This window comes from Macaca nemestrina, chromosome 13 (assembly GCF_043159975.1).
Source record: "Macaca nemestrina isolate mMacNem1 chromosome 13, mMacNem.hap1, whole genome shotgun sequence".
NCBI lineage: Eukaryota > Metazoa > Chordata > Mammalia > Primates > Cercopithecidae > Macaca > Macaca nemestrina.
The window spans coordinates 70,167,658-70,186,649 of record NC_092137.1 but is presented as its reverse complement, the minus strand read 5'-3'; the positions used below and the strand labels follow the sequence as shown (position 1 = coordinate 70,186,649).

Sequence of the window (18,992 nt, the reverse complement as noted above, 5' to 3'; positions counted from 1 at the left end):
ACCTGTTGCCAAGACCTGTCCCCGGGGAAAACTTCCGGCGACCTGCCAGGCGTCCCTCGAATGGAAGGCTGGCACCTCGCGTCGCCTGGGCGCTCTGCGCCGCTTGGGTTCGGGGCCGGAGCCCTGGGTCTGGTGGCCGCGGCCCTGGAGGTTCTGGGCTTCGCGGAACTCCGGCTGGCGAGGGCCCAGCCGCGAATCATCCCGGAGAGCGGTGCAGGATAGTGGCCGGTGAGCCGGGAGCTCGGGCAGGCGCCACGTGGCTGCTGCGGGGCTTGAGAAGAAAAGCCTGGCGGTTGTTAAATGCTTGCCGCCTGGCGTTTTTTCTGCCCTCAAGAAAGAGCTGGAATCGGGCTCCAATATACAGCATTGAGCTCATGCGCCTTTTCCGCACCCCCTCCATCCCCGGGAAATGATGGAATAATTAATTACTTTCACGCGAGTGGGTTTTTAAAGCTGAGACTTTGTGAACCTACAGAATGGCATTAAACTCTAAGATTCTTTGACTTAAATCTCTTTTAGGGTTTTCCCCTCCCTTTTAATTCTAGATGAAGGCACTCACAAGATTATTGGGGGTTGTTTTTTTTTGTTTTGAAAGGGAGTTTTGCTCTTGTCCGCCAGGCTGGAGTGCAATGGCGCAATCTCGGCTCACGGCAACCTCCTTCTCCCGCCCGGTTCAAGCGATTCTCCTGCCTCAATCTCCTGAGTAGCTGGGATTACAGGTGCCCACCACCACGCCCAGCTTATTTTTGTATTTTTAGTAGAGACGAGATTTCACTATGTTGCCCAGGCTGGTCTCGAACTCCTGACCTCAGGTGATCCACCAGCCTCGGCCTCCCAAAGTGCTGGGATTTCAGGCCTGAGCCACCGCGCCTGGCCAAGAATACTCTTTAAGATGTCTGCAAATGGTGTGTTTCCGCATGGGGTGGTACCAATATAAATGCTTAATAGAATGTTATGTATAGAAAACTAAAAAGTTTAAAGATCGTTCCCTAAACCTATCAAAATTTTTGAGATGAAAGCTATATGGCAAACCAAGCTACACTGCCAATGTCCTGACAGACATCTCCAGTTTTAAAAGTAGAAATGAAGTTCTTGGTAGGTTGAGTCCCCAAAATACAAATGAGTAAAGCATGAACATATTTCTTTTTTTTTTTAAGTTTATTATTGTTGCCAATATATAATAGCTTACTATGTGTAGGCATCATACCTACATTATCTCTAATCTTCAACATAGCCCCATGAGGTAGGTTGTGTTAATTACATTTTGCAAGTGAAGAAACTGAGGCCCAGGGAGGCTAAATGATTTTCCTTGTCATGCATTCAGCTGCAGACATGGAAACTGAATCTAGGTCTATCTCACCCAGAGCCCAAATTACCAATCCTCCTGTTGGTAGTTGTATAAAGACAAGGTGGTTTAAACAGATTTCCAGACTGAGTCACAAAACACTGACAACTCAAGTACTGAAGAAAAAGACAAAGGTGTAATTATGGTAGGAAATGTTAAACATGTATTTTTTAATGGTCCACAAACCCACTAAAATTAAATCAACTCAATAAATAGAATAAACATGTAGTAAATCATGCCTGACATATAGGCATATTCTGGTTTCAGTGGTTAACTGCATCTAAAAACTGATTCTTTAGGAAAATACTAATGAAATACACATACTGTAGGTAAAGGTTTTCAAGGTACAATACAAAGTTGGAAATGAAGGTAGAAATATAACAGTATTTTTTTTCTCCCCATCAGACAGGTAATGTGCCAATGCTGTAACAAGCTCTTTGGGGGGCACGTCTCACACATGAATGGGAACACCTAATTACTATGTTTATGAACTACAAAAGGATCTAACAGTTTTTAAAGAGTATTTTTAAATTGCATGTTATTTGTAAAACAAACTTGAAAATCATAAACAAGTGCAATTCTACTAAAGTACCCAAAGCGATTAATACTAAAAATGCTTTGATTTCTTTATCCTAACATTTTGGATTTTGTGTATATTTATATTTTCTCTTTGATTTTATTACAAACATTTGGCATATGTCTCTATTCTCTTACTCTCAACTCTTTATTTTAACCAAGTCCTATTTCAGTATCATGACCCTTCCTCTACCATCACCCTGACTGGAAAGTCACACTTATTTGTGTTTTAAAAAGGGGGAGAAAAGGTTGAAATCTGAGCCAGAAACAGCAAATAATTTAAATGCCAACAAGTCTAGCTTAGACTCCAAACAAAAATACTACATTATATAAAAATTAGAGAATCAGACTAAAGAATAGACCATGTTCGTTCCTTGGTGGTGGACGCAATTATCAATTAGCCAGCAACACCAACTAGGAATTAGTATAACGAAGACCTTCAAAGGGTATTTGGTGCCATCTACTGGAAATGAAGTAGTAAGTATAAAGCAAAGGTTTTGAGATTCGGAGTTTCTCAGAAATTATTTTACACAAATGTATGGGATGACCAGTTAATTAAGAAAACCTGAAAGTATAAGTCTTGAAGAAAGAACTGAGAATCCTAAGATAATGAAAAAGTGGTGACTTTCAATACCTAGTGCCTCAAAGGCATGATATAAGCATTGACTGACAGAATCACAGCTCCAAACGTAGAAGTTGTGAATTCTAGGATGTTTGAACCTGAGTTTTATGACCAGAACTTTAAATAAAAAGCTATGTGTAATAACATAAACATGGGATGGCAATAGTTTATATCTCTGAGCATATATCAAGATAAACTAATTGAGATATACCTTGAAAATGGGGAATTACAAAGACCTAAAATATTAGACTTGTCAGATAATCTTTACTGCCAAGTAAATCTCTGCCCAGTCTCCTCTGGGGGGCTCCTACTCTAGATGGGCACAGGACAGTATATTAAGAGGTAAATGCCAATACTGAACAAGCAGCAGGCTCATCACACACTATGGAGTTCTTTGCCGGAGATGCCGCTTCAGAGAGCACCCCAGAGTGGCAGGGAAGACAACTGTTATGGTATTATAATCCTGAAGTGCTTAAAAAGTTCTATCACTATGAGAATTAAAGCCCCCTATTTATAACTGAGTTTGATACCTAACTACTATGACATTAAAATAAATTTTGCCTCATAAGGTTTTGAGGAATTGATTTTGTTCCTTGAAGTATAAATCAGGATTTCAAGTTTCTGCTTCAATAGTATCATCTCTTTCTTTGTGGCTACTTTGGACACACTAATATGATACCTAACATCATAATAGTAAATTTTAAAAACCTTTAAAAACTCTGCTTTGCAAAAAAGTCACTGTACAAATCTGTGATTTAGAAAATGAGGCACTGGCCAGGGACTGTGACTCATGCCTGTAATCCCAGCATTTTGGGAGGCTGAAATGGGAGGATCACTTGAGCTCAGGAGTTCAAGACCAGACTGGACAACATAGTGAGACCTCATCTCTATTCAGAAAATAAATTAGCTGGGTGTGGTGGTGCAGCCTGTAGTCCCAGCTACTTGGGAGGCTGAGGCAGGAGGACTGTTTGAGCCCAGGAAGTTGAGGCTCCAGTGAGCTGTGATCACACCACACAGCACTCCAGCCAGAGCGGTTCAAAAAGAAAAAAAAGGCAATGGCTAAACTGTCATATGTACATCACACAAAACACTATGCAGCAGCTTTTTAAAAGGTAGACTTACATATACTGGCAAGAAAAGATCCCCAAGGCACAGTGTTGAGTAAATACATTGTAAAATAACCCTTACAGCATTTTCTTTTTGAAGGCCCAAACTATGTATTTTCCCAGTTTCCTACTCTGTTATATACATAGAGGCATGGACAAAAGATACAAAGCAAAGGATCAGCAATAAGAATGGGCAATATCGGCTGGGCGCGGTGGCTCAAGCCTGTAATCCCAGCACTTTGGGAGGCCGAGACGGGTGGATCACGAGGTCAGGAGATCGAGACCATCCTGGCTAACACGGTGAAACCCCGTCTCTACTAAAAAATACAAAAACTAGCCGGGCGAGGTGGCGGGCGCCTATAGTCCCAGCCACTCCGGAGGCTGAGGCAGGAGAATGACGTGAACCCGGGAGGCAGAGCTTGCAGTGAGCGGAGATGGGGCCACTGCACTCCAGCCTGGGCGACAGAGCGAGACTCCGTCTCAAAAAAAAAAAAAAAGAATGGGCAATATCATTCTGAGTACTGTTCGAAAGGAGTTTAGCTTTGTCACAATGTTTTAAGACTGTTACAAGAAAGAGGCTTGCCACAAATGATATTTCCTAAATGAAAAAAAAATGTAATATTTAACTTTTCTTCTGTTGAAGCAAGATAAGTGAACTGCATATATCAAAAATAAGATTTTCTTACTTTACAGGAAAGAAGAACTGAGATCCTGTGTTTTGAATGCAAGTTAAATACAAAATAAAGTACTTGGGTAACTAAAGGTAATCAGATGTAAACTGAAGATCAGGGGACTCGGTTAGTGAAAAAAGGTTACGGAACTATATTCACGAATTCAAGACATGCATTGAGTGTTGTACTCTGTGCCAGCCACTGTGTCGTGCTGGGGCTGCAGAGCTAACCAGACAGATGCCCCACTTCTCCGAGCTTGCTGTCTAATGGAAGAACCAGACAATAATAAAAGAATATAGAGTATGTCAGGCAGTGATAAATGCGGTGAAGACAAGTAAAGGAGGGTTTGGAGAGCCACATGGAGAAACTGGAAGCCTCATATATTGTAAATGGGACTATAAAATAGTGCAGCAGCTTTGAAAGACAGTTTGACAGTGCTTTATGTTTAAGTCAAACATAGTTTCCATATGACTTGGTAATTCCACTCCTGAGCATACTCCCAAGAGAACTGAAAATATGTTCACTCTAAAACTTGTATACAAATGTTCTGGCACCATTTCTTTCTCTCTTTTTTTTTTCTGAGATGGAGTCTTGCTCTGTAGCCCAGGCTGGAGTGCAATGGTGTGATCTCTGCTTACTACAACCTCTGCCTCCCAGGTTCAAGCAATTCTCCTGCCTCAGCCTCCCAAGTAGCTGGGATTACAGGCACACGCCACCATGTCTGGCTAATTTTTGTATTTTTAGTAGAGATGGAGTTTCACCATGTTGGCCAGGCTGGTCTTGAACTCCTGACCTCAAGTGATCTGCCCACCTCGGCCTCCCAAAGTGCTGGGATTACTGGTGTGAGCCACTGCGCCCGGCCATGGCACCATTATTTCTTAATAGTCACTAAGTGAAAACAACTCACATGCCCATCAACTGATGAATTATAAACCAAAATGTGGTATAAATAGAGAATGGAATATTATTTGGAGACAAAAAAAATGATGGATGTACTGATACATGCTACAACACAGAGGAACTTTGAAAACACTATGCTAAATGAGAGAAGCCAGACACAAAAGGCTACATATTGTATTATTCCATTTATATGAAATGTTCAGAATAGGTACATCTGTAGAGACAGGAAATACATTAGTGGATTCTAGGGGTGGGGGGGATGAGGAGTGATTATTAATGGATATGAGGTTTCTTTCTGGAGTTATGAAAACATTCTGGAATTAGGAATGATGGATGCGTAACTCTGTGTATATTAAAAACCACTGAATTGTAAACTTTAGAAGGGTAAATTTTACGGTATATAAATTTAATCTCAACTTTTTAAAGGTTAAAAAAAAAGAGTAAAGCAGAGTGCAGAGATAGGGAAGAAAGTTTGCTATTTTGGATACGGTGGTCAGGAATGACCTTAGTTTGAGCAGCGATCTGAACAATGTAAAGAAGCTACTTGTGCAAATCAAGGAGGTGGGGGAACATTTCAGAAGGAAGAAAGAGCAAGTGAGAAGACTCTGGGAGTAGACACATGCCTGTTTTGAAAGAACAGCAAGGAGGCTGGCCAGTGTAGCTCAGTGCAGTGAGCAAGGGAGTGAGGCTGTGGAAAGCCAGAGTCTAGGTCATGTGGAGGCTCTGTAGACCACACTGAGGACTGGACTTCATTCTAAATGATTAAAAAAAAAATATCACTGGAGCCAGGAGAAATATGACTAGTTGCACATTTAATTAATTTAGAGACAAAATCTTGTTCTGTTGCCCAGGCTGGAATACAGTGGTAAGATCTTGGCTCGCTGCAGCCTCTGCCTCCAGAGTTCAAGCAATTCTCCTGCCCCAGCCTCCCGAGTAGCTGGGATTACAGGTGCATGCCACCACGCCCAGCTAATTTTTGAATATTTAGTAGAGACAGGGTTTCACCACATTGGCCAGACTGGTCTCAAACTCCTGACCTCAAGTGATCCGCCGGTCTCAGTCTCACAAAGAGCTGGGATTACAGGCATGAGCCACCAGACCCAGCCTTGATATACATTTTAAAAGGTTCCTCTCTGATACTGGGTGAAGAATAAACAGCACCAACAGTGGAAGGAGGGAGACTTGTTAGGAGGCTACTGCAGTAGTCCAGGCAAGAGAGATGGCTTAGGTTATCATAGGTGGTGAAAAGTGGTCCAATTCAAAATGTACTCTGATGTTAAAGCCAAAAGAATCAGCTAATGAATCAGATGTAAGACATAAAATAAAGGAGTCAAAGACAACCCCAAGGACCATGGTCTGAACAAGGGAGTGAATGAAAGGGCCATTTACTGTGATGGGAAAGCCTCAAAAAAGAAAGCCTCAAAAAAGTTCAGTTAATCTTAAATTTGAGGTGCCTAATAGTCTAGCTGCATATACGTGATTGTAATTCAGTAAAATGGTCTGACTGGAGGAGTATAAATTTGAGAGCCATGGCAGAAGGTGTTTGAAGCCACACAAATGGACAGTTCACCAAAGAAGAGATTGGAGAGTTCAAGGACTGAGCCCTGAAGCTCTTATCATTTAGACACTGAGAAAACCTGGCTCAATTTACATCCCCTATGAGGATGAGCCTCTTAGAGGAAGAATACAAGGATGCTGCACTTTGGTTATTCTTCCAGAATTAGATGATCTAATGGATAAAAGTTCCTTCAAACCAAGACTTTTGGGATCAAAGGTATCTTTTCTTGATTTTTCAAAGATTTCCTCTTCCTCTATTTCTTTAGTGTTAGCTCACAGAGAGCAGATCTGTTGACCTACTAGATTCTCTCAGATTATTTATCTGCAAAGTATGCTGCCTTAAGGATTTCAAGTCAAATCTCTAGCAACACAATTTTACAGGTACCGATAAGAAACCATCAAAAGATGTATAAGATGTACGTAAACAAAGACTAGGTGCAGAACAGTATGAAGAGTTTGCTTCTATCTTTATGTATAAGATATATATATAAAAATATATGGTTGTGTATATGTGGAATATCTCTGAAAGGATATACAATTAATGCATCACTAGATATCCTTTGTATCATCTGAATTGTGTTCCGCATTTGTATTACTTACTCAGAAAAATAAGTTAAAATCTAGCCACACAGCCTCAACTACCAGCAAAGTCTACAACAGAATGGGTGATGGTTATTATCTTCAATATAAAAAGAGTGTTCTTCAAATGAAAAAAAGAAAAGTTTGACAAAAGACAAATATTAATAGATCCAAGATTTAAAATTAGCATGTCACAAAAGAAATATGGCTAATACATTTAAAAAATATTCATCCTCCCTAGAAACGAAACAAAAACACAAAACCAAATAGTACCATTATTTTACCCATCAGGTAGGAAACTTTAAAACAAATTTTACACTTAATATTTGTACATGTGTCTGAAACATGAATGCTCATACTTTACTGGATAGAGTTGGTTGTTACCTTCTAGCCAGAGATACCAAACGTCTTAAAACATGTATACATAGCCCTTTTAATCTCACTCAGCAATGCCACGTCTAAGTATGGAGCCTGAGGAAATAATGAAACATACAAAAATATGTATGTAATGGAGATAGAGTAGTCACAGTTTTAATTATATGGCAAGTCATGGGAGGCAAGCCAATGTTTACCAATAAAACATTAGTTAATAAATTATGATACAACCAAGTAGCTACTAAAAGCTAAGTTTCCAAAGAATATTTAAAAGTACTTTTTAAATGTTCACAGTACATGGGAGAAAAAAGGGTTAAAGAAAGAACTGCATACATATTCTGATCTCATGGATGGGATTAACCCAAAGAAGCCTGGAAAGACATATACCAAAATGTTGAAATTGATTTTTTCTGGGAGTAGATAACAGGTGATTTTCTGCTTTTCTTTTACTTTTTGGTTTCTCTCAGGTCTTTTTTTTTGCATGTAACGCTTTTTATACTTGGGGAGAGAACCATAAATGGCATTTTTTTGGGGGGGACCATAGAAGACAGAAAAATCTAGTTATGCTTTTTCATTCTTCCCATTTTTAAACTACTAACAATCAATATACTTAAATCTATGCATGAAAAAAAAAGAAAATGTCTAGGGAGATTCGTTAGTAATAAAAAATATTTATCAAATCTAAAAGGGTAGAAATACTGCTTTATTGGATAAACTTACTTCCAAATTACTTTCATGTTTTTTAAGAAGTCCTAATGAGCATTCAAGAAGAAAACATATACTGCTTCCACAGGAATAAGGACAAATAAAATGGGGTTGACGCCTGCCACAAATGATATTTCCTAAAAGAAAAAAATGTAATATTTAACCTTTCTTCTGTTGAGGCAAGGTAAATTAACTGCATACATCATAAATAAGATTTTCTTACTTTACAAGAAGGGAGAACTGAGATCCTGTTTTTTGAATGCAAGTTAAATACAAAATACAAAATCCACTCTCTGACCAAGATGAGGGGAAAAAAAATTATCCTTCAACATTTCAATTCTCATGCAATGAAATCCAAAGGTCTGTTGAATCCACCTTTTCGATTCATGTACTGCCTGTGATGAGAAGAGAAAATTCATTGTTTATTTTTTTAATCCTATACTCTTCTTATAAAAAAAAAAAACACGCTTCAGAGATTAAACCTATAAACCATCTTTATAATAGCAAAGTCTAGGGTAGAAACTATTCAAGGTAATTTAATGTATATTTAGAGATTATTTTACTTTCAAAATAATTTAATGTATATTTAGAGATTATTTTACTTTCAAAAGACTTTCAGATTTCTTTTAACTCCAAATAGCAGTATGGAAGTTTAATTTTGAAATTATTTGAGAAGATTCTACGGACTTAAAATCAATTGAAAATCCTTATTTATTTTAGGTAATAAGAAACAGGTAATTTAGAAATAGAGAGGAGTTCCAAAACAGGCACCCATTAAGCCAATTCAATTGCACACTGTAATGATTCTCCCCATAAGACCTTATTTGAAGGTAATTTTACAAAAGATTGTCCAAAATGATTCTAGTACCTTAGCTTATAGCATTTTCAATCACATGATTCATAATCTAAATTAACTGGACTATTAATCTTTTATCAGTGATAAAGTTAGAGAGAAAGGCAATGTTTGAAAATATCTTGACTTTTTCATTAAGAATTCATGTATGGATTGGTTTGTTCCAAAACTGTGGTACAAATAAAATATGCCTATATGTAACAGAAGAATATATTTACAGTTGAAATCATTACATAATCAATCTAGTTCAGGAGGGATCTATTTTATACCTAAATTATACTGAAATCAAAGCCCATAGACTTGAAATTATGCTTTTCTGAGGAAATTACTATCTATAGTCCTAAAATATTTAAGCCAACTACCCTCTCTCTCTAATAGCTATTAGCTCACATGTAAATGGGAAAACAATTTTAACATGCCAGAATATAAGCAATGAAGATAATATTTCATTCAAACAAGGAACTGTATGGAAAACTGCTACATTTCCTACAAACGTGATTATCCCATAATAAAGTTCTAAGTACAAAACTGATTAGTTCAAACATAATAATGGGGGCCATGCATACCTGTACTTCCTCTTCTGAGAGACATTTATGGCATAGGCATTTACAGAGCCATCCACTTTCTTACCCTGAAGAAAAACAATAAACAAATAACAAACAAAACACCAGGGAGGATACATTAAATCAGGATATATGAAAGCAGGTGTGGTGGCAGTGGCATGTACCTGTACTCCCAGCTACTTGGGGGCAGGCTAAGGTGGGAGGATTGCTTGAATCCAGGAGTTTGGGACTGCAAGGAGCCATGATCACACCAATCCAATGCACTCCAGCCTGGGCAATTGAGCATGATCCAGTCTCAAAAAAAAAAAAAAAAAAAGAAAAAAGAAAAAAAAAAGAAGAAGGAGGAGGAAGAGGGAAGTGGGGGAGAAGGGGGGAGGAGGGGGAGGAGGAAGAGAAGGAGAAGCAGCAGAAGAAGCGGCAGCAGCAGTGGAAGAAGCAGAAACAGCAGCAGCAGAAGCAGAAGCAAGAGCAGCAGCAGCAGCAGCAGCAGCAGAAGCCAAGAGCAGCAGCAGCAGCAGCAGCAGCAGCAGAAGCCAAGAGCAGCAGCAGCACAAGAAGCAGGAGCAGAAGCAGAAACAGAAGGAGCAGCAGTGGAAGAAGAGGAAGGAGGAGGAGAAGGAAGGAGAATAAAGGAAGGAAGGAGGAAGGAGGAGGAGGAGAAGAGTCCAATGAGGGAGAGAGAATTTCCAGATCCTATGAACTCCCAAGCGGTACAACTCTCTGCTCACACTTTTACAATTGCACATAAGCAACTAATATCCAAACCAACAAACATTCACAGTGTATGTACTATGTGCAAGGCATGCTGAGAAAGTAGGGTAGCAGAATCTAATCTTTTCTGGTCAAAGAATACTTTGAAACCAGATAAAAGGTATAATCTCCAGAAAAACTCACATTTACACAAAATTTAACTTACAACCTTAGCTAATAATATTCTCATATCATGGCTGGAATGGTTGCCCTTGCATTTTTTGTTCATTTTAAAAATTATTATTTTTTAGACACAGGGTCTTGCTGTCGCCAGGTTGGAGTGCAGTGGTGTGATCATAGCTCACTGCAGCCTCAAACTCCTGGGCTCAAGTGATCTTCCTGCCTCAGCTCCCGAGTAGCTGGGACTACAGGCACATGCCACCAATCTGGGCTAATTTTGATTTTTTTTTTTCCTGTAGAGATGGGATCTCACTATGTTGCCCAGGCTGGTCTTGAACTCTTGGTCTCAAGCAATTCTCCTGCATTGGCCTTCCAAAGTACTGGAATCCCAGGCATGAGCCATTGTGCCCAGCCCAATTTTGATCTTTAAATCAAGAATCAGAACAGAATAACAGACACAAATGCTAGGTTATGTGTCACTCCGTCTTGACCTTTCTGAATGTAGCACCCATTCTCTCTTTCACAAATTCTTGTTCAGGTCTTCTAATCCAGCCAAGTCAACTCAACATACCCACTTTCCCCCATGTTGTTCCTCATGCCTGAATTGCCTTCCCCGCCTCTAACTTGAACTATCTGGTTATTATCCATTGTTCAAGGCCCAATTCAAGCATTCCAGTTGCTAGGAAGTGCCATCTTCTCTAACTGCAGAAAAATGTTAACTGTGCTTTCCTCACAGTACCCTCTATTTTCTTTTCTTTTTTTTTTTTGAGATGGAGACTTGCTCTGTCACCAGGCTGGAGTGCAGTGGCATGATCTCAGTTCACTGCAAACTCCACCTCCCGGGTTCAAGCGATTCTCCTGCTCAGCCTACCAAGTAGCTGGGACTAAAGGCATGCGCCACCACCCCCAGCTAATTTTTGTATTTTAAGTAGAGATGGGGTTTCACCATGTTGGCCAGGGTGGTCTTGATCTCTTGACCTCGTGATCCCACCCCGCCACCTCCCAAAGTGCTGGGATTACAGGCATGAGCTACCACACCCAGCCCAGTACCTTCCATTTTCTACCCTATAAAACCATGATGTACATCGTAAAGGTATTTTCCCTATGAGACTGCAAGCTTCTTGATGGAGGGATATGTCTGAGAGTCACCTTTGCATTCTTACATCCTAGGTAACTGCACTCCCAGGTATTCAGAAAATGACTTAGATGAGTATCATTAGTTAATGTCATGACACACACAAGTGACCCCCACCTCCTCCCTCTCCCATTACTACCTATGCAAGAGTAGCCTATCTGTGTAGTGTACTTAATTAGATATTGGTGTCAGGGCAAAAACTGATTCTGACCCACTGGCCAAAAGGCATACACAGATTAATATATATTTGAAGTGGGGCTAAAATAAATGTATTTGGTCTTACTTTTCTATATCTATTTTCATGTATTCTTTGGGGGGTGGAGGGTGAGTCCTCAACAAATTACTTGAGGTGTATGATTTTGAACTCCCAATAATAGGAAGTAAGCATGACTGAGAAACTGGTCTTGGGCACAAAAAAGTAAATGATGATAACCTTTTTACAAAGTTCGATTCCTAAAGGTTAACTGATTTCTGGCAACTAGTTGCAGAGTTGCATATTATTAGTTCTATCCTCATTTATTTACATGCTGGCATAGAAAATTATCCATTAATAAACAAAACCAAACGTTGAAACTTCCTAGAAGAATGTTATTGAAGTAATTGCAGTTTTAGCCATTATTTTCAATGGCAAAAACTGTAATTACTTTTGCACCAATCTAATAAAATGAAAGGGAAAAGCCAAGCACATTGCTGTGAGGCTACAGTCCCAGCTACTTAGAAGGCTGAGGCAAGAGGATTTCTTGAGCCAAGGAGTTTGAGTACAGCCTAGGCAACACAGGAAGGCTCCGTCTCTTCAAAAATAATAATAAAAAAAAATGGACTGAGGCAGGAGGATTTCTTGAGGTCATAAGTTCAAGACCAACCTAGGCAGCACAGCAAGACTCTATCTCTGCAAAAAATAAAAAAATTATCCTGGCGTGGCGGCATGTGCCTATACTCTCAGCTACTCCAGAGGCTAAGGTGGGGAAATTGCTTCAGCCCAGGAGGTCAGGCTGCAGTGAGCCATGACCATACCACTGTACTCCAATATGGGTGACAAAACAAGAACCTGTCTAAAAAACTAAAAAATGAGGCTGGGTGCAGTGGCTCATGCCTGTAATCCTAGCACTTTGGGAAGCCAAGGCAGGTGGATCCCTTGAGGCCAGGAGTTCGAGACCAGCCTGGCCAACATGGCGAAATCCCATCTCTACTAAAAATACAAAAATTAGCCAGGCATGGTGGCGGGCACCTGTAATCCCAGAAACTTGGGAGGCCGAGGGGGGGAAACTGGTTGAACCTGGGAGGTGGAGGTAGCAGTGAGCTGAGATGGCGCCGCTGCACTCCAGCCTGGATGACAGAGCGACACTCTGTCTCAAAAAAATAAAATAAAATAAAATAAAAAATAATAAAAATAAAAAAATGAAAATACAATCAAATAGAAAGGAAAATGGGTGACTACACTGGCATACGAAGAGGTCCCACAATAGATCAATGATGAAACATCACAAGATACACATTACTTAAAAAGACAAATGAGCTGACTTTATAACTGATAGCCATGAAGCCAACTGCATATAAACTAAATTAACATCCTTGTAGATGTCATTTTAAAAAACTGACATCAATTAGTGTGACGGTACTCCATAATTTTTATAAGATCTATGACTTTTCACCTAATTTTTCTCTGATAAGCAAACATCCTCAACACTGATTACATTTAAGTGATGGGTGGCATCACCCTTAGATCTGACTTTCAGGAACTTCAAATCTGACATCAAACAACAGGAAAACCAAAAACAAAGAAAATAATTTCATTTTCTTTGGGGAAAAAGTTCCCTCCTCATTCTTCTAAAGACAATAAAACTATAGTTGCTTTACTTTTAATGTATTTTTATTCACCCAACATATATATTAACAAATTTTCATTTATAAAATACTCTTTGGAAAAACAAATAAGGATTTAGGGCATTCAAAGGAAAAAAAGCTGATAAATAAACTTCATTAAATTCCAAAACAGAGTTCACATAACCATTGCAAGAATGAGAGCTTGCTCTTAATTTCTCACCTCAAAACAGTCATGCCTCAGTACTCCTAAGTTACACACTGTCATTTTAAAACATGTGAGCCCTACACAGTCACATTAGTTAGAAAGAAACTCTTAAAGCAACTGCGATTACCCCACTCCATTAGCAACTCAATGGAATACAAGACTTGGGAAAGTGGATTATTTTTGACAATTTTTTCTCAAACATCTCTATTTCCATTTGCAAAACTAAATGGAAAGACTTAAAATTCTAGAAAAGAGATTTTGAAAAATATATTGCTTTTTTTTCCACACACCCTCCCTCTCTCCATCTCCTCTCCTCTTTCTTCTCTCTATGCCTCTCTCTCTCTTCCCCCATCTCTCTCTCTATGCTCTCCCTCCTCTACCTAATCCCTCCCTCTTTTTCCTCTTCCCTCATCTCTCTGCTATTATGAAGGCTAGACAGCATTCACTCCCCTATCCACCCTACTTCTAAGCTGTGAGACATGTATGCAGCTGCCCAATGTCATCTCTATCTGGCAGCTGGATTTTGTTCTTCCATTTCCCAGCAGTTCCCCTTCCAGAAACTCTGTTCCGGGTTAACTGTATCACTCAGGGTCCCACCTGAGAGGCATTACTAACTACTCACTCCCACTTCCCCCAGCTCCTGAATCGTTCTCAACTCAATTCAGGCCTTCATCATCTTTCACTTGCACAAATCAGCAGTTCTCCCTGCCTCCAGTCTAACCCACCTCCCATCTGTCCTCCATGCTGCCCCCAGAGTTATTGTTCTAAAACACACATATAACCATGCCACTCCCTTATTTAAAAATCACTACTTCCTCTCCTCAACACCTAAAGAATCAACTCTGAATTCCTTAGCATGACTAAGGGCATCAAAAGCCCTCTGTGATTTGCCTCCTACCTCTATTTCTAGCCTAAGTCACTAGCCCATCAGCACTGCTTTATCCCCGGCAGAATTTGAAATTCCCACAATACACTGTGCTCCTTTACAGCTACATGGCATTTTCATGAGCTCTTCCCTTTACCTGAAATAATCATCTTCCTCTTTTTGTCTGATCACTTCTACTTGCCCTTTAAGATCTAACTCAAACATCGTCCCTGGCAACCACTCCCCGAATTCCAATGGCAGTTCACTATTTCCTCCTCTGTATTCTCAAAGTTCTTCAAACAGATAGTTACTGTCTTATAATCAAACACATTTGTATAAATGGAAAAGAACATGGAAAGACAGGACAGTCATAACAGATTAATTCAAATGAGAATGTTGCACGTTTTACTTACTTTTGTGGAGTCAAAGGAGGCAAATCCCATTAACTTCATCATTTCTATTTCTTCCTCTGTTTTGCCCTCTAAGTCTTCCTCTGCAAAAATGAATAATTTTGTGAACTCTCTATCATTTCATATATATACATAAACAAAAAGAGAGGTGGTAACAGATTAATAGTCATTCCACCTCACTAGCAGAGAATACACAAAACAATTAGCTGAAGATGAGTCTAATGAAAAAATTCCTCTTACATTTGGACAGAATGTAACTTATGGTACAAAGAAAAAGTCCTCTCCTTGAAGCCTTTAGACAGGATTACCTTTTTAAAAAAATCTGGGTTTCATATTAAGGACTACCTTTAATATCAGGCATGACACTATCTAGTTCTGAAGATACTTCCAAAATAGAATATTCTCATGTTTGTAACTTCCCTTCTATATCAGGAGCACCACAGATAACCAGCAACTTGCTAGGGTGTAATTAAAACAAAATCTCACGCTGGGCACGATGGTTCACGCCTATAATCCCAGCACTTTGGGAGGCAGAGGCGGGAGGATCATCTGAGGTCAGGAGTTTGAGACCAGCCTGGCCAACATGGTGAGAACTCGTTTCTACTAAAAGTACAAAAATTAGCTGGCATAGTGGCGGGTGCCTGTAATTCCAACTACTCTGGGAGGCTGAGGCACGAGAATTCCTTGAACCTGGGAGGTGGCAGTTGCAGTGAGCCAAGATCGTGCCATTGCACTCCAGTCTGAGTGACAAGAATGAAACTCTATCTCAAAAAATAAAAACAAAAAACTAAAAAACTCAAAACCATATGCAATGAACATTATAAAAGGCTTAACATTTAAATGTTCAAAATTAAACTTTTATAATTTTATCATCACTGTACTTTTACTACAGTTATTTATCTAATAACATTACCAGTAATCTGCCGTTCTTTGCTCTTTGTTTCTTTTGTTTCTTTCTTTTCCTCATCTCTTCTTTCTTTCAGTCGAGAAGGGGAAGGAGATGTGGATCTATGTCGTCTTGGAGATCTAATATTTACAAGTAAAGATGTTAGAAACAGACATATCAACTTTGTATCAATCAGCACAGATATACATGAGCCGAGCTCCGCAGAACCACCAGTCATTCCCTATAGCAAAGTGAGGAAAAAGGTTCTGACAAGGCCTTGTTAACAAAAAAAATTTTAAATGTAGTTTACTGCTTAATCATCAGTTGCCTTCAGTACAATTAGAGCTAGAAAGCTTTCTGGAAGGCAGAAAAATGTAAATCCAGCACTTTGGAAAGCCGAGGCAGGAGGATGGCTTGAGCCTAGGAATTCAAGACCAGCCTGGGCAACACAAGGAGACCCTCTCTCTCTCTCTCAAAAAAACAAAAACAAAAACAAAAAAAGACTCAGAGCCCATTTCTGAAGTTCTTCCAAGATCATCCATTCTTGATTACATACTTGAATAAATCATTATCACCAAAAGTTAATAAAAAAGAAACAAAAGGCCGGGTGCAGTGGCTTGGGTCTGTAATCCCAGCACTCTGGGAGGCCGAGGTGGGTGGATCACCAGGTCAGGAGATCAAGACCATTCTGGCTAACACGTTGAAACCCCGTCTCTACTAAAAATACAAAAAAAAAAAAAAAAAATAGGTGTGGTGGCACATGCCTTGTAGTCCCCGCTACTCAGGAGGCTGAGGCAGGAGAATCGCTTGAACCAGGGGAGGCAGAGGTTGCAGTGAGCCGACGTTGCGCGGCTGCATTCCAGCCTGGGTGACAGAGTGAGACTCCATCTCAAAAAAAAAAAAAAAAAAAAAAAAAAAAAAAAAAAAAAAAAGAAAGAAACAAAAATATAAAATACTTACTTCTTCTTCTTGCCAAGCACCATGCTCTGTGGTTTGCATGCATTATTTCTTATTAACTCCTCAAGACAATTTTGCGATGTAGAGTACTATTAGCCCCATTTCACCAAGCTGAATGTTAGCTTTAGAATACGGTTGGATTAAGTTTCCTCCATTTCAGGAAACTGTAAATCCCCTTATAAGCGATCAAAACAAAGTTAAGAGCAGCGACCAGTTTCTTAGGGACTTTCGGTAAATAAAGCTCTTGGCTTATTTTCTACCCTTACCGGGAGCGTCTTCGGTGCGGGGATCGCGAACGGCTCCTTCTCCGATCTCTCTCCCGAGACCTGGACCTTTCTCGGCGCCTGCGTTCTCTCTCCCGGGATGTGGACCGGGAACGCCTACGTTCTAATGGAATCGCACACAAATTGCAGAACTGAAAATTACCTCAAATATCTAGAGCTGCACCGTCCAGTAGAAAAATAATGCAAACCATTACTAGTCACATTAAAAAGGTAAAAAGAGGCCAGTGGCTCACGCCTTTAATCCCAGCACTTTGTGAGGCCCAGGCGGGCGGATCACAAGGTCAGGAGTTCGAGACCAGCCTGGCCAATGCGGCGAAACCCCGTCTCTAATAAAAATACAAAAATTAGCCAGGCGTGGTGGCACGGACGGGTAATCCCAGCTACTAGGAAGGCTGAGGCAGAAGAATCGCTTGACCCCGGGAGGTGGAGGTTGCAGTGAGCTGAGATCGACAGAGCAAGACTCTGTCTCATTAAAAGTAAATAAATTGATTAAAAAGAAAAAAACCAACGAATCGGGGCAGAACCGAGGGTCTAAGTTAGATCTCCTGATGGAAGTCCAGCTTTCTTTACATCGCGCTGCCTCATTTATGGGGCTGGGAGCCAGAAAACATTACGAAGTGAGCTCCCAGGACTCAAAACTCTTAATATCCATTTCCCTGTAATGACTTGGGCAGGAATCTAACATTTATTAAGTATTTAAGAACTAGGCAGAATCACATACTGTATGTTATAGGGTGTGACATTAATTATCACATCAGTTTTTAAAAGTTGGCAATAGTACCCTCAATGACTAATTCTGGGAATTCGATTCAGAAAGGCTGAGTAGTGACTTGCCCACCGTCGCCCAGAAATTCAGCAAAGGAACTGAGGCCTAATTCTAAACCCACCGGCCACAGTGTAATAAAGGTTATTGTATGAAGGTGACAAAGACTTAATGAAACTAATTCAGAGACACTGCCTTCAAACCGGAGGAGGTGGGCTGAAGAGGGAAGGGCCCAGGTCTACGTTCCTTTATCCACCCCTCGCTCTCCTCCTGGGGAAAAGAGCCCGCCTCTCTACTACCCGGCTACCAAAAACAAAACAAAATAAAACAAAAGGGACCGGCCTCCGACAGAGCCCCACATCCTCCGAAATGCTACAGGACTCACCCCTCCGTGGGGAGCGGCTACGACTGCGACCCATTTGGAGTCCCGCTTCCCGGAAACAACTGTGCAACAACTTCCGGGAGGGCCGGGAACCGAGCTTTTACCGCCGACCAGAAAACGTCAAAATGAGTCCCGAGGGTTCCGGTCTTCTTTTGTTCACGGTGGGCATTAAAACATGCGATTTGGTATTACTATAGAAATTCCTGGAAAATTCAGCCGTATACTCATTATCCTAACACATCTTTCATTTTTCCCCCCATTTTTGTCCACATGCACAAAATACAGCAAACCAATTGTAAACAGCAAACAGCTTATGTTTTTCCACATAACATTTATAAGCAGTGAATATACCAAAGTTCACCTTTTTTTTTTTTTTTTTTTGAGACAGAGTCTCGCTCTGTCGCCCAGGCTGGAGTGCAGTGGCGCGATCTCCGCTCACTGCAAGCTCCGCCTCCCGGGTTCACGCCATTCTCCTGCCTCAGCCTCCTGAGTAGCTGGGACTATAGGCGCCCGCTACCACGCCCGGCTAATTTTTTTGTATTTTTAGTAGAGACGGGGT

General features: G+C 40.3%; 1 protein-coding gene and 1 non-coding gene across 3 annotated transcripts; both read right to left on the bottom strand.

Moving 5' to 3' along the window:
* Window positions 1–1,744: 1,744 nt before the first annotated feature.
* On the bottom strand, window positions 1,745–1,848 carry LOC112423744 (small nucleolar RNA U13). Its single transcript, XR_003014304.1, has one exon. It is a non-coding gene; the product is annotated as a small nucleolar RNA U13 (small nucleolar RNA).
* A 6,565-nt stretch (window positions 1,849–8,413) lies between these two features.
* LOC105465209 (small nuclear ribonucleoprotein U4/U6.U5 subunit 27) lies at window positions 8,414–18,551 on the bottom strand. Of its 2 annotated transcripts, XR_977371.2 has the most exons (7): window positions 18,437–18,551; window positions 17,271–17,391; window positions 16,075–16,187; window positions 15,165–15,244; window positions 9,856–9,920; window positions 8,660–8,831; window positions 8,414–8,573 (listed from the first exon to the last, which is right to left on the bottom strand). XR_977371.2 is itself a non-coding variant. In XM_011713487.2 (6 exons), exons 1-6 carry the CDS (start codon window positions 18,468–18,470, stop codon window positions 8,777–8,779), a joined length of 468 nt encoding a protein of 155 aa, XP_011711789.1. In that variant the 5' UTR covers window positions 18,471–18,551; the 3' UTR covers window positions 8,414–8,776. The 2 variants fall into 2 exon arrangements, 1 of the variants encoding a protein (XP_011711789.1); XM_011713487.2 differs by having other exon boundaries at window positions 8,414–8,831.
* Between the last annotated feature and the right edge of the window lie 441 nt (window positions 18,552–18,992).

What these genes read in the sequence shown, in the direction of transcription:
- LOC105465209 (XM_011713487.2), bottom strand. Translation starts at nt 18,470, where the DNA reads ATGGGTCGCAGTCGTAGCCGCTCCCCACGGAGGG. An exon ending in CCGCACCGAAGACGCTCCCG is followed by an intron (nt 16,188 to 17,270) that starts GTAAGGGTAGAA and finishes TGTAAATATTAG; the next exon opens with ATCTCCAAGACGACATAGAT. An exon ending in CAAAGAACGGCAGATTACTG is followed by an intron (nt 15,245 to 16,074) that starts GTAATGTTATTA and finishes TCATTTTTGCAG; the next exon opens with AGGAAGACTTAGAGGGCAAA.